Raw genomic sequence first — 15955 nt, 5'->3', positions numbered from 1 at the left:
CACAATTGAAACGTTGTGTTACTATAAGGTAAACAATTGAAGTTTGAACATTGAAAGTCATGATTAATGAGTGTGAGTTTCTGTATGTTTGGGAATTACCGTACAGAGCTGCGCAGTTGAGGAACAAACTCAGCCACAGGCAGGTAAAGACAATTATTGTGTGGGTGGACAAGATGTTCGCCGGCTACCTGTGAGAGTTCTTCAGAATTCTGTTTACCAATACATTAAGGGTATTCCTGTTCAGTTCTCTTTAGATAAAGGGAAATGTTTGATATAAAACTAAAATAAAAATTGTTAAATGCTATCAATTTGTGATTGATTTCAACATTTGAGGTGAGAGTGTTTTAACATTACTGTTTGTTTTTTATGGTGCAGCTGATCGATAAAATCCAAACTTAAACAGCAATCAGAAATACCCCCGTTATGTCAGCAAAAGTAACAGAACTGTGCTTTATCATCTCTCAGCCATGCGCGAAAATCAATTTTCTATGCCAAATGCCTGTATGTACATACATACATATGTATGTAATGTTAAAATGTGTGACCAGCGCATGACTCAATGTTATGGTGCACAGTGTAAACAGACTTATCAGTGTGTGCGCACTTTCACAATTTTGTACACGAATTTTGCATTTACTGTTCGTCTTCTTCTGCGTTGCTGCTGTTGTTATTTTTGTTTTTGTCTGCAAAATGTGTGAGATCAACAAAAGCAACGCCGCTGGCAGCAACTAAATGTTCTGCTGCTAAAAAAAACACTGCTTGTCGAAAGCAGCGACTGCGGCAGCGTATGCTGCGCCGGCGCAGCTTATAAATAGCAGCATGCGCGAGTTCTGAGGCAGTTAGTTTTAAACTGTGACTTGAAGCGACAACATCGTCGGTGGCTGCGCACAAAACCAATAAAGTAGAAAGAAAGAAGAAAATTATTTTATATTCGTGTGTGTAAGTGTGGCTCAAAGAAGGAGCAAACAATAACTTTTATGGACTAGTAGTAGCTTCAGCTATGTGTGTCAATTTGGCAAGCAAATGTTTTGAGAAACTATTAACAATAATTATTAAGTTGACGTTGTAATTAACGCGTGAAGACAGTGGAAAAATGTAGTTTTCCCAATCTACACACACCGAGATAGCGGAGCGCAGTCTGGCATGGAAAACCTGTATTTTGATTTTTCTTGCCATACTCACTCAGCTGTTCAATGCACTCAGCTGGAGTAGTGAAATTTTTCATTCATACACGTGTGTGTGTGTGCGTGTGTTTCAAATATAATAACTTTCTGTTTATTTTATTTCCCCGCATATAGTTTATTTAGTTTTATTATTGTGATACATACAACAACAACAACAACGACATGTTGAGCCTCTGGGCGTGCCTATTACTGGTCTGCTCCATACAAGCGGTTCCATTCTATGGCGAGTAAGTACTGAACAGCATTTACACTTGTAAATCATTCGAGAAACATCGAAAAAAAAACGAACATTTGAACAATGAATTGTTGTATGTATTTTGTGTTTTCATTTTGTTGTAGCTTTTGAATTTCATGCATATTTCATTTAACGTACAATTGTATTGTAGTTTGTTTCTATGTGTCTGTGTAAATACATGTATTTTTTGCACTGCTTTGTTGTTTGTTTTCTGTTAACATTCACTTCCAAAACTTGAAATTGGCTTAAGGCAAAAAAATAAAAAACAAATTTAAATCAATTGAAGGGTTACTGGGAACTGGAATTAAATAGAAAAGTTGATGGCAAACCCAAAACATGTAGACTGGACTTGAAGCTAATATTCCCTTACATTTCATTAACTTTTTAACCTGATGCATGAAAGTTTCAATTTGCATTTTGGTTTCACATTTAACATGCATTTCACAAATTTCATAAATATCTAAAACGAATTACTTGATCAAGAAACCTCCTTAATTTCCAAACTGTTTTTTAGTTGTTTAATAAACATTCTAAGAACCCTAAGTATGTATAGTTTGCTTGATTACTCAACTGCTTTTACGCATCAACTATATTGCCTTACAGCCGTTCTGATTCTGAATCCGAGTCCGAGTCCATGTCTATTTACGGCATGACATCTTCAGAATATCGAGCAAAAAGGTGAACTACTAGCCCCCACAAACACAACCTTGTTAACAGCCGCGCCCTAAACACACACGATCAACAAAATCAACAATCAGACAAAAACTAGCGCACAACAGCTCCCTACCCTACCCTGCCCTACCCATCTATCTATCTAGAAACCTACCTAGTATCTGCCTGCCTGCAACCCATAAACAATAACAACTACAAACAGTTAGGCACTTATTGACACGTTCAACTTCATTTTTTCATGGAGTTGACAGCTCGTAAAAAATCAACTTACTACTGCAACTTATATTTTTAATGACATTTACCCAACCATTTCGGAGTTTGTTTGCCTTTGGTGAAATTTCATTTTCACATTTTACCGAGACTGGTGGGACAAAATTTTGCACCGCTAACCGAAACTGCAAATAAAGTTTGGCAAGCAGTGACGAAGAAAACAAAAAACCAAAAAAAAAAAAAGCCGACAAATCACAAGCCAGAAAGAAAGTTAAATTGTGTTTCGACCTCAATTGATAAACTCTAAACCGCAGAACTGTTAAGTGATCGACAGAGGGTAGAAGGTAGAGGGAGAGCATTGAAACCTAATTAAAATGAATTCAATGTTGGCTTCATTAAAAGCCAGAAAATGAGAAATAAATCGGCGAAGGCTTGCGAGCACGAAGTCGCCAAAAAGTGCTTAACCCTGCAGTTCAAGTCAGTTCATTCCCTCCGCCCCCCACTCCCCTCTGACAGACATTGCAACAACAGCATAGCATTGAGAGAACAATGCGCAGCTAAAGTGGGGCATCCGCCGCATCCGTAAGATACTCGAACTAAACCTTTTTATGCTGTTTTCTTGCCGCGGGATTGTTTGGTGTAAAAAGCGAGCAATAAGTAAGAAGAGCTACATGAGACACGTCGAGTATTAAATACCCTGTCTACAGTCGAAAGCTTCAAAATTCAAATCAAATAACTTTCAACTATATTGCAACGTTAGTTAGCCAAGATAACCTGTTTATAATTACTTCTATAAAGCGTCAAGAAAATAAAGTCAATACTAATTCAAGCTTAGTTCATGTGGAATCGGGAAACTGCATCAAATTATTTCATTTTTCTCTGAAGAAACAAGTCATTCCGTCGGAGAATCGCAGAAAGATATAGAATACGGGATGACAATGAGAAACAAATATTTGCTTCATCGTAGAATCCTCTTCTTTTTATTTATTTTTATTTATTTATGTCAACAAACATTGACTGTCGACATAGGAAATATATTAAAATTATAAAAAGCATCTTATAAGCTAGAAAAGCCTAAGAAGGAGATATCTAATCAAATTACAATAATATCTAATTAACGCCTCCGACTCGGTGCCCTTCGGCTAGCTGGCGAGCAAATATATTTCTGTAGAAGCTTATCAATGAATATATTGATATATCTGAAAATATCGGAACAACGTTAGGTAATTGAATTGTTCACCAGTATTAGGACTTAAATAAAATAAGATTAATGTTTTATTGTTATTAGTTGTTGGTATTTAAAAATCATTTCACGTTTTATATGATCAGAAATAAGACGGTATTTGTCCAAGTTCAGAATTTTAATCAGTGTATAATGCTATGAAAGTTTTGAGAATTATTTTAGTGATTTTTGTAATTTATAGTTTAAGACGACTTTACAAACATTTAAGTACAATGTGTAGAATGAAATTGGAAAGAGCTTGAAACGGAATAATGGGTTCAAATTCTTGTTTTTCAAACTCAATTATGAATTTCATATTCATGCGACAAAATGAAATATTTACTTAGACTTGAAAATATGTTAAGATTTTCATTTTTGATACAAGCTTTGGTTTACTTGGAAATGGCATTAATATCGCTAATTTGCAATTCAATTTGCAATAATTTGAGCTTTTTCTCAACTTGATTTCGCAAAGTTTATCGAATTTGGCAACAGACCCGATAAATGATTTCTTTTTCTTCACTTTTTTGACTCAAACGTGTACATTTTTGTTATCTAATAGACACTTGTTTCAAAAATACTTTAATTTTCAAACAGTTTTGTCATATTTTTCAAATACTACACATTGCTCTTTCAGATTTTCGATGAGGTCAGATTATCAATTTTAAACATTTAGAATTTGGCATTTTTGAAAATACTGTTTCTAGCGGCATTCAGAGATCCACTGCGAGACTCTTGTAGGCAGAGTATTGAAGAAGAGGATACATTATATTCATGCATATCATTGCGTGTCGGTGTGTCTGTCTGTCTGGCTGTCTGTTTGTCTGCCTTTTACAGTTGGCTAACTTCGGAGCCCTGACTCGGTTGCAATTGCCGCCCTGTCTGCCATTTTGACACCATTTCTGACAGCAATCACGGCATGGAAGCCCGACGACACGACGTCGTGCTCATGGAAGATGTGCCAAGTTAAGTCGCGCTTCATGAAAACCTAATCTTCAGTAACTGTTTTTTGTTTTTTTTTTTTGGTTTTTTTTTTTGGTTTTTTTTCATTTTCTTACTGTGTGCCCAACTAATTGACTTTTGACACGTCATTACGTGCAATTTTAGGTAGCGGGCTCCCAGCTCTATCAATTTAATGCCTGGCTGTGTTTTTGGTACCTCAATAGTTAAACAGAGTAGAGCCAGTACCAGTACCAGTACCTGCAAACTGGGTCAGCACGCCAGCCCGCCCACGGCTTGCGCTTCATCTCCATTATCCATCCATTTGGTTCTACCTCCGACTATATGGCACGGCTGCGCTTTAATTAAATCAACCGGTGACTGTGCTTTGTCGCCTCCATCATTAGTATCTCTGTTGTTGTTGTTGCTATTTTTTATTGTCAGTGGCCAATGAATTTCGTCGCACCACGGTGAAATTTATTTTGATTTACACGCTTTTTTGTTTACGTTTCTAAAATGTGTTAAGTTTTGCATTCGTTATGCATTTTCAACGAACGCCCACGTATCCAAAACAAAAAGCTCTCGAAGTTTCCATAACTTTACATTCTTCTACATATACATGCTCGCCTGTAAAATATATGGGCTTCTCTTAATTCAGATAGCTTTTTATCATTTGCCCTTGGAATATTTTCGTTCAGCTACTTTATTTTACGGATGAAAGATCAGGGGGGTACCCAAGGGGTATATTGTCTTTTAGAGGTAATTTTTAATTAATTATTATTATTCAAATAATATTTGCGCTGCGTGGTCCATTCAGTCATTTTATTGTTGCCCTAACGAAAGGGTAATATATGGAGAAGAAATACTATAGAATTGTATATATTGAATATCACACACAAACCTATTCTTTATTAAATTTCGATCGAATAGTTCCAAATCGTTTTGCTATTTTACCGATTATTACAAAGAAAGATAAATTTCTTGAATTGGTTTTCCGATTATTACAAAGAGGGAGTATTTTCTGGAATTCAAGTCAGTATCATTAAATGAGGGACATTTCTTTACTGAACTAAAATGCGAAGTTCACTCGTTTTTTTTTAAATATAGATATCTTGTAATGCAATTTCCATTTATCTGAGAGTTTAATTTATACATTTGTAGTAATTTTGTTTGGTCTATAAGACAGTTTAAAATTCTTAGTGTAATATATGTAGTAATTGGATCTGTGCTTGATTGCTTGAACATTTTCCAAAAAGTGGTCAAGTTGTGATTGATCATTAAAATCAGTGAACAGCAGTTTTATGCAGCTGCAAGAAATTAGCACCAACTTTATAAAAGTGATCACTTGTTTGCCAAATTATAAGATTGAAATTTGTACCTAGTAGTTTTGTTGTGAATGCCAATCGATCGGCTGTTTCATTTCAAATATTTATTGTATATCTGTAAATAGTTTCCTCAAACAAAAGGTTATAAAACGGAATATATGTAGTTTCTTTGAGCTTCAGTTTTGAGTTACAAATGGTCGCCATTACTATATAATTCAAATCTATCGCATTCCCTAACATTTGTTTAAATTCACAAAATTCTTTTTCGAAGCTGTAATTGTGTCTTTATTTATACTTATTTGTCGATATCGATATGAAGATCGCTAAAGTGGTCAATTGTTCAGGCTCTGCCGCAGCTTTTATGGAACCTTTAAGACGTTGTGGCCGTGCAAAACAACGTACATGCTCACATTTTAGAGTATTCAGTTATTTATTGAGTATAATAGATTTTTTTTGAGTTCAATACTGGAAACCAATGACTGCGATCGATCATTCGCTCGTGTTGAATCCTCGATTTTGCAACAAAGGTCCAATGCCCCAAAGCGTCTTTTCTACCTTAGCAGCAGAGAGGCAAAAACTAATTTTGAGTTTTGAAAATGTTCATAATATAGTGGCGGAAAACTCGGCTCTGCCAGGCCCGCATAAAGCCATACATAAATAATAAGTTAATATTGTCTACAGACTGAGCCTTTTCAGCCTTTGTACACATTCCATTTAGCACCGCTGGTTGTCTGTCTGTCTGTCTGTCTGTCTGTGCCGCTGACTGTTACTATTCTGTGAGTCATGAATGGCGACGGGCCATAAAATAAAAATGAAAAACTACCAGAAGTGCTTCGAACCTAACCGACTGTGTCCACTTCACAATTTGTTTACGTTTCGCCTTTTCAGGTACACACAATATTTTTTATTTATTTTTTGTTGGTCGTTATTATGTCTTTTTTTTAATTAGCTGCCGTGCTTCGCATATTAATGAGTCGACAAGCTTGCGCATCCAAGTCTTTAGTGCAAAAGAGAAACAACTTTGAGTAGTTTTGGCCCCTTATGACGGCTTTTGACAATAGAAAGCTGTTAGTATGTCCCACATGGCTGACTCACGAAGCTCAGCTCGAGAAGCGTTGCAGCGACGCAATTCGAAATTTATTGTAGCACCCACAATTCTCGGGCTTTATGGATGTCGCTAATTTGGTATTTTTATGCCTTGGAAATCCACTCGACATGCAGCCACAGTGACTGACATAAATCCAATTGATTGATGTCACAATCTGCAGCACTTAAAGTTGCAAAAAGAGTGCTCTAGAGTGCTCAGGAACTTATTGTTATTTGATTTTTATTATGCACTGAACAAAATTCAGTATAATTTAAAACAATCATAATCAAAGAAAACCTATAATACAAATAAAATGCCAAACAAAAATAAAAAAATAAAAAAATTACAAAAGCGAAAAAAATCTCAGACTATTGATTAGCCAATAAAATCTAAATTGCTAATTGAAACAGTAGACTACTTTTCTTTATCAGTTTTAGGAATTTGATTTTGGAGTCACGTTCTAATTTGCTTAATTTTTTCCTTTTGCTTGAGGTCTTTAATTCTGCTTTGTATCTAGCATTGTTGTTAGATAAAATGTGTCTCTTTTTGTATTTCTTTATATGTATTTATAAATTGTTTTATTTTTGTTTTGTCAGACTTTCAATGCACATTAATATTGTATTTTCTATTAGTTTCATAATTTTACAAATCTTTCTTCTATTTCAATTTTGTTCAACCATTTTCATATTAAATTTTCCTCTACTATGGCTTGGAATCACGCGTTAAGTCTCTTTTTATAATTTATTGAACTTGTTTTGTAAATACATATGCATATTTAATTAATGTTTTGCAATGGTGGGCAACTGATTCTTGTGTAAATAGATCGTAAAGCGCCAACTTGAGGTACACCAGAAGTTATATACATTAACAGCTTTAGATATAATCAACCTCAGCAATAGTCTCTTCCTGTATTAATAGAAAAATCTTGGTTTACAAAGTCGAAGACATTTTTGAAGGCAAATAAAATATCAAGCTTAGTTAGGAAAATGATCCTTTAATTAATTCGTTAATATTCTAAAACACTGTTTAGACTTAAGTTCCATATAGTACAATTTAAAATTGAGTTGAAATGATGTTAACTATATTCCACAATTGCCTGAATTTAAGAAACAGCTTCTTTTCGTTGAGTGTATAGTTAGCTCCGCTTGGCGCACACATGCAGGCACATTTATATTCGAAACGCGCAAGAGCTGCGCAAAAAGTTTTAAATAATGAGCCATGAATTGAATATATACTATATATATAATTTATACAAATACTTGGTGTATATAAGGAATGGCACGGCAATGTTGCTTTTATGTGCGGCACAATGAAAGCATATGAATTATGGTGTTCAAAGTTTTGAAATAATATTTGAGAACGCGAAATTTGCATGAAAATTCACCTCACAGAACAACAACAACAACAACAACAAGAACAACACACCAAATACACCACACAACACTTATTCGACACTAACCCAACACTACAACAATTCCCGTACAGCTTTATGCAACACCTAACCCGCCCATTGCCGCTGCATCGCACGCTCTTTGCGCCCATTCCATTAGCACCACTACCACCACTCGAGCCACTGCATGCACAGGCGGCGACGCGGCGCATCGCTAGCGTTTGGCCAGCGCCACCGCCAGCGTCCGCGCCCGCTCCTCTGGCACCGCAGCTGGCCGGATCATCAGCCCATGCTAATGCGCCATTGTTGTTGCCACTCTACAGTAGCTTCAGCAGCGAGGGAGATACGGAGTTCGTGCCCCTAGAACATCAGGGACGTCAGGATCGGCCTGTGGCCACTTCAAAGCCCTCGACGGGAACTCCCTCCCAGACAGTGCCCAGCACACATGGTCTCGAGACGAAGCCGTTCAGTAAGTATAGCCGCTCAATCGCTCATAGCATCTCATAGAAACTCTGAGGCACTTCCCCAGATGTCGATGCCATTACAACGGATATAAATGCCCCTAATCCTGGCCTCTTCTTCCAACAATCCTTCCCATTCTTTGGCAATGAGTTCTTCAACTCTTTTGGCGGCTTTGGCTTTGCTCCCGGTGCTCAGGAGCCCTGGTGGAAGGGGTAAGTACAATTATAGCTAAGAAGTAAAAGATCGCTTTATATTTTTAAGATTTTATATTAGAAAGTTTAGATTCATTTACTGTTTAAGTGCTTCAAAATAGAGATAGAGTATTTTAAGTAATGATAGTCTCCATTACTAAGAAACTTATTATCCAATTCGTTTATTACAATTTTAAACGGGGTATTAAAAAGAATGCGTATCTAATGGTTCCCACGAATATGCAAACAGGAATTGAAGGCTCTTTCAAAGCAGTTAAGGAATTTGAAGTCTTAAATATTTTTAAACAAAAGCTGTACACAACAAATTATAAACAGTTGCCAATTAAATCAATTCAGATAGTCTACAATTTTAATTATTTTTAGCGAAGCAATCTTTAATGATTTTTCGTTGTGTACAGAGCTGATTAAAATTCCATGGCGCTCATTATTATTTACGATTAGTTCCGAGAAGGCAAAGATCAAGATTTAACACATCTGCTCAAAAAGCTTGACAGTGGCCAGTAAATCTCATAGTATGGTAGCTAATTTGTGTCTTCTTCTTCTTCTCGCACACACATGGACATGTGAATAAGTACACAAATACCTATGTATGTACTTGAATATATTTTTCCTAATCACCGCACATGACTGGCCGCAGTGTTCTTGGCATTTGTCTGTATAAATTGGACCCCAATGTCAAGCACATTTTAGCTATTGAGTTATAATTTTTGTTGTTGCTATATTTGTATTTGTATTCAGAGTCTTCGATAGATGTTTATGTAATGCTGCAGCCCTAAATCAGGCATGACAAGCAATTATAAGTAGCTTGTAGGTTTTGCAATTATTTATAGGTTGCTTTTTAGAAGTGTGCCATTTAAGAAATTGTTACACTTCAAAACATATCTGTGGAATAGAAAATGCAACACAAATAACTCGATCTAAAAACTACATAAATGTCCGAATGGCTTCTATATCCAGCCACTTTTCAATGCATTTTAAACATAATTTTGCATTTTATTGCTGTAATATTGATTCTCTTTTAAAATTGAAGGAAAATTATAGCTTAATATTGACTCTGTAATTGGAATTGACTTTTTTTGACATCCTCTTTTAAAATTAACTTTCTTCTTTCAATTCGATCACGAAAATGCTAATGTTGAGGGAATAATAAGGCCTAGCAGACCAGCAAATTAAAACAATTACATTTTGAACTCTTGAACTGTTATTTTTGTTTCCTTTTAAAAATAAATAAATTTATCTTTTTTAAATAAAAATTAATCAATGAACCACATTTTTAAATGTATTTATATTAAGTTCTACAATTTAATTTCCTAAATATTAAAGCATAATCTTTGGTATGACATATAAAGAAGAATACTATGCTGAATAGTATAGTTTTCGGGTACAAATTGTAGAACCAAATCGTATTCATTGGATGCAAACCATAGATATACTAAAGCCCTGCCACCAATTAATGAATTGGTAAACAAATCAAAACTATACATTAAAACAATATTTCTCTATAAGTTTGTTTAAAAATATTTTGTCGAGTGCATTCAAATCTGAGCTTGCAAAACCGGCCGGCGGACCTCAATTAAATGCCACGACAGCAGAAATGCATCTGTAGGGGGCTACGGAGTGCTTTGATGGCAGTTGAACGAATATATAGTGGAATATATGCGATGTACGTATGTATATACATATGTTCGCGAGTCAGCTTGCAGTTTTCTAAATTGTTATTATTGCTATTAATGCAAAATGGTGAAATCAACGAGTTTCTGTTTTATTTGCTCACCGAGAACGAAAGTCCAGCATGGCAATTGAAAAATTGAAAAGCCCGACAATAAGCTCGCATTATAGACACTACTTGTACATGCATACATATATACTCGTATATATGTGTATATAGTACATATAAACATATGTATATTTATGTACTGAGTTATCTGACAGCTGCGAAATTTCAAGCAACTGAACAATAATGCCGCTTTGTGCACGCCATGTTGAAAAATTAGGCGCGCGCTGTAATTGAATTGATGGCCGGCAATGTTGTTAGGCCGTTTATGTTTATATGCCTCGCAGATATATAGAAACAATATAGACAATATAACTTAGTATTATGTTGGATGGCTCTGCCAATTCATAAAGCAAATAAAACCGATGCCACTGATATAAATACTTTAAGCATTTCAGTATATGGCTGTGCGGACTGGCTGGCTCTGATAGAATTCATAGATATATGTATATCTACATATACTATAAATACAGACTATATATATCTGTGTACCTATGCCAGGGTACATTGACTTTTTAATTCACATGTTCGTAAAATATTTGTGCAACATCTTAACAATAACTGAAATGAGGAGAGGGGCAGGCAGTGTCCGTATTTGTTGGGCTTGGCAACACCCTGGTAGTTTATGAGACATTTTGAAAACTAATGAAATTAATATAGAACTGACCAAGCAAATATAGACTGATTATGCCTGAATCGAGGACTGACAAGTTGTATTAATAAAATCTATAAAGTCACTCGTTCTATTATTTGGAAAAACTTCAAGTTATGTGCAACTTATCTTTAATATTTGTTCATTCTATGTAAGCCTAAGCAGAAATTCAGTTTTTAAGAAAACGCGTGCAACGCTTAAGAATGTTTAACTTTATTTCTGAACAGAATTTGTAGTATTTTAAGATAATTTTAAGGAAAAAGTAAACTACACAGGTCTTAAGTCTTAGTAGTGAAGTTTTCTTTAAAAATAATTGATTTTGGAAGGCTTTTTTCTGACTATACAATATTTTTCTATTTTTTGGAAAAACTTCAAGTTGTAGGTGCAACTTATCTTTAAAATTTTTTCATTCTATGCAATCCTAAGCAGAAATTCAGTTTTTAAGAAAACGTTTCTAACGCTTAAGAATGTTTAACTTTATTTCTGAACAGAATTTGTAGTATTTTAAGATAATTTTAAGGAAAAGTAAACTACACAGGCCTTATGGCTTAATTGTGCATTTTTGTTTAAAAATAATTGGTTTTCCAAGTCTTATTTCTGACTATACAATATTTTTCTATTTTTTATAGTATTTTAAGAAAAAAAAACTTATTTTCTGTCTTAACTGTTAATTTTTCTTTAAAAATAATTGATTTTGGAAGAAGTTTTTCTGACTTTATAATAGCATAGCATAGAAAATCCAATTTTCCTTTTTAACCTGAATGCATGAAACAATTTGCCCCGCAGACCCAATGTGTGCACCGAAAAGGAGGAGAGCAACGGCACAACCACGGAAACCGACACTGAAGCCGATGAGACAATCGACACATTCGGTCAGGAACGTGATGGCACCAGCGTGGTGCGTTCGCCGCTCTTCGGCCAATTCCACTTCAGCGTAAATTCCTGCGCCGAGAAACCAAACAAGCATGTCTGCACAAAAATGTGAGTTACACAAATATTATATAATAGATTCAAGACGCAAAAAGAAAAGAAGGCGAAAAATTGCATAAGTGTACATGCGGCGTATGCGTGATGTGTTAATTATTTATCAACACTCTTTCAGCATTAATCAAAATGGCAAGAAGAAGACGCTCACACTGACTCGCCAATGCTGCCGCGGCTATGGACGTCCACGCAACGCCGACTTCACCACCCCATGTGAGAAGATCGACATCAAAGACATTGAGGCAACAGCTGCTGACATGGGCGCCAAGCAGTTCATTGAGAGCGCCAAGAGCGCCGGTCAGCTGGGCTCCATGTTGGGTAACGGTTCCAATAAGAAGATGACACTCTTTGTGCCCAACGATGCGGCATTCGCGGAGTATCGCGCTCAGCATCAACAGGAGAATGTGAGTAATAAGTGATAATGAGAATACAAAGACAATTGAAGAATACAAGAACAAGATATGAATTTTCGTACAAGATATGAATTTTAAACGCAGAACTATACCCGAATCTTAATTCCATATTCTAAATTATACAATTAAGAGTTTATTTGGTATTTAAAAGGCGATTTTTTATTTATTTCCTTTAGTTTTTATCGGAAAAAAAGTTGTGAAAAATGAAATCTAGGGAAAACATGCCTATCAACATACGAGTACAAGTACAATAATACCCTTTTTAACACAACAAATTTACCCTTCTTCGAATCCTGTATAAAAACAAAAACTAGAGAACCAATTCAAACCAACTTTGAACTATATTTAAAGCACATACCTGCTTATTTCTATAACATGGTCTTACCAAATACATTACACAACCATCGTTTAAATACGTTCGAAATAATGTATCTAAGCTTGAAAATATAGAATAAATTCGGCTGCGCTAACCTACATATAAACTTTATAACTCTTGGGAGACTATTTTAAAGATCGGATCCGTTGCTTAGAAGCCTATATTATAATAGTTTTTTATTATTACTACCTTAAAATTGCTGCCTAAAGTTTTCTCCAGTTTCCACATTATTCAACCTTTACTTAGAACAATTGGAGAAATTATATGCCCAATTACTCTTATCCCTTCAACAGCAAAGTAATGCAACTACTAGTAGTACAAGCGTTAAAAAATATTTTAAATCTTTTTTCCAACACCAGAATGTGGAGGACGCCAAGGCAGAGGAGTCTCAGAATGCCATTTATAAAATGCATGCTGTCCTCGGAGAAATTCAATTGGACGATGTGCCGAATGAGAAGCTGTTGCAGACTGAGCTGCCCGATCAGAAGATACGCATCAATAGCTATCAATTGCCGCCGGTTTTGGGTCTCGAGCCATATCGCTATGGAGCCAACTGTGTGCCAATTGAGAAGCACGACAAATTATCGGAGCAGGCATTGGTCCACACACTGACCGGTGTCCTCAAACCCTTGCGCAAGACAGTTATGGACATCATCCGGGAGCGTGCCGATATGTCGATCATGAGAACCGTGCTGGAGAAGACCAACATCAGTGCCCTGCTGGAGGGTGACAAGCCCGTGACTATTTTCGTGCCCACTGATGCCGCCTTCGATAAACTGGAACCACACTTGAGACGTGCGCTCAAGGAGGGACGCGGCTGTGCTTCAAGTAAGCGCCGTCTGAATAATAATAAAGAGAAGACATTTAAAAGTGATTTATCTTTACCTTTACCTCGCAGACATTCTGAAGAACCACATGCTCGATCTGACCTTTTGCTCGCTGGCCACAGTGCCCGGTGCGAAGACCACAGCCTACAACTTGTTGGGTGAGCCCCTGCTGCTCAATCGCACTAAGCGCGCGGCTGAAGGCGAAACCGAGGTCGAAAATCTGACTGGCGATTCGCCGATCTACATCAACAATATTGCCAAGATTTTGGATGCCGACATTATGGGTACCAATGGTGTGCTGCATGTGATTGACACGATTCTGCCCACGCAATCGGCCTTGCCAATGACCACCTTGATGGAGCAGAAGAACTTGACGCTCTTCAAGAGTTTGCTGGAGGCCTCCGGCTATGATGATATGTTCGATGATCTGAACAACGTCACGATCTTTGCGCCCACGGACAAAGCTCTGCAGAACTCGGAATGGGCACGTCTACTGAAGGAGCAGCCAGACACATTGGATCACAATCTGGACTTGCTTGAGTTCCTCAACTATCACGTGATCAAGCCCATGATCAAGACCTGCGATCTGTCCGAGCGCTCGATACCCACTGTGGCTGGCTCGAAAGTCCGCTTGAATCTGTACTCCACCCATGCCCTCTTCTCCGATGTCATGAACCGTGCCACTGTCAATTGCGCCCGCCTGGTCCATTTCGACGATGAGAGCTGCGGTTCGGTGCTCCATCAACTGGATCGTCCATTGACCCCACCAAAGAACGTATGTTTTCTTACAGCTTGGATGGAAGTTTTAAATATTCTCACCCCTCTCATTCCTATTTGCAGAACCTCTTGAAATCGCTGGAGGCCAACCCCAACTACAGCAAATTCTTGGAGCTGGTACGTAATGCAAACCTCACGCACCTGCTGGCTAACGAGTCCGAGAGCTACACACTTTTGGTGCCCAAGAACGATGTCTTTGATGAGTTCGAGACGAACGAGTCCAAGACCGCGCAGAGCAAGGACGAAGTGGAGGCTTTGGTTAAATCGCATATTGTCAACGATGTGGTTTGCTGCGCCGGCATTATACCCACCAATTGGCCCTTCGTCCGCTCCATCGAATCCATCTCGGGCCAGCATTTGCGCATTACACGCGACCGTCGTCCCAAGATCGAGAATGCCGGCGTTACTAAATGCGATGTGATGGCCACCAATGGTATTGTCCACGAGATTAATGACATTATAGTGCCGAGACCTCAGCAGCGCCGACCACAGGCCCCACTTGGCTATCAGCCTCATGGTGATTTCGATGCCTTCTTCTAACATCTTTGCATATGATTGGCATTATTTATAATTATATATATACATATACATATGTGTGTGCATCTCTCTCTCTCTCTATCTCCCTCGATATATATTTATATTAATTTTAAATCGATTTATCGAAGCGCGTTTTTCAAACCGCATATGATTAATGAGTTTTCAAGCGCCTTATGTAGATTGCGAAATGTAATAAGAAGAAATCTCGGATAAATAAAAAAATCATAGAACCTAATAAATTGCGACTACAAACGAGCGTCGGGTATAACGTGTACAGAGCCATGTCCAGTCGATTCCTAGTACAGTGAAAACTCTTTTAATGGACACCTCTTTTATCCGGACACTCTCTTCGGCGGACACTTTTTTTAAAACATTCAGTCGGTGTATAAAGTATTTAAGTATCCTCTTAAGCAGACACTCCCATTGGGCGAAAAAAAATTGGCCGACCGTGAATATCCGGCCAATAGAGTTTTCACTGTACCTTGTACCCGATCCCTACAGACAGACTACAATTGTTTAATATTTGGTTTATAAATAAAAGTACGTCCTCTCTATTAGTTTTTGCACTTTGTAAGCAAAACTTTTTACATATTTTCGGTAGCGTTTTCAAACCATGTGGATAGGAGTGTGGAATTTTGATTTCTTCGTAAGACCGGAAGCGGGGAAGCCATGTGTCA

General features: G+C 37.1%; 1 protein-coding gene across 4 annotated transcripts; it reads left to right on the top strand.

Moving 5' to 3' along the window:
* Positions 1 to 845: 845 nt before the first annotated feature.
* LOC115623475 (transforming growth factor-beta-induced protein ig-h3) lies at positions 846 to 15517 on the top strand. 4 transcript variants are annotated; one of them, XM_030517842.1, is made up of 10 exons: positions 847 to 939; positions 1299 to 1411; positions 2023 to 2097; positions 8588 to 8733; positions 8794 to 8938; positions 12151 to 12345; positions 12467 to 12752; positions 13497 to 13965; positions 14036 to 14739; positions 14805 to 15517. In XM_030517842.1, the coding sequence occupies exons 2-10, from the start codon at positions 1347 to 1349 to the stop codon at positions 15279 to 15281; spliced, it is 2562 nt and encodes an 853-aa protein (XP_030373702.1). In that variant the 5' UTR covers positions 847 to 939; positions 1299 to 1346; the 3' UTR covers positions 15282 to 15517. The 4 variants fall into 4 exon arrangements, with proteins under 4 accessions (XP_030373701.1, XP_030373702.1, XP_030373704.1 ...); XM_030517841.1 differs by lacking the exon at positions 2023 to 2097 and having other exon boundaries at positions 846 to 939; positions 8360 to 8733; XM_030517844.1 differs by lacking the exon at positions 2023 to 2097 and having other exon boundaries at positions 848 to 939; positions 8591 to 8733.
* The last annotated feature ends 438 nt before the right edge of the window (positions 15518 to 15955 follow it).

The sequence above is a fragment of the Scaptodrosophila lebanonensis genome, unplaced genomic scaffold (genome assembly GCF_003285725.1).
Source record: "Scaptodrosophila lebanonensis strain 11010-0011.00,11010-0021.00 unplaced genomic scaffold, SlebRS2 tig00000053-arrow-pilon, whole genome shotgun sequence".
Lineage (NCBI taxonomy): Eukaryota > Metazoa > Arthropoda > Insecta > Diptera > Drosophilidae > Scaptodrosophila > Scaptodrosophila lebanonensis.
The sequence above is the reverse complement of the archived record's forward strand: the minus strand, read 5'-3'. Positions and strand labels throughout refer to the sequence as shown.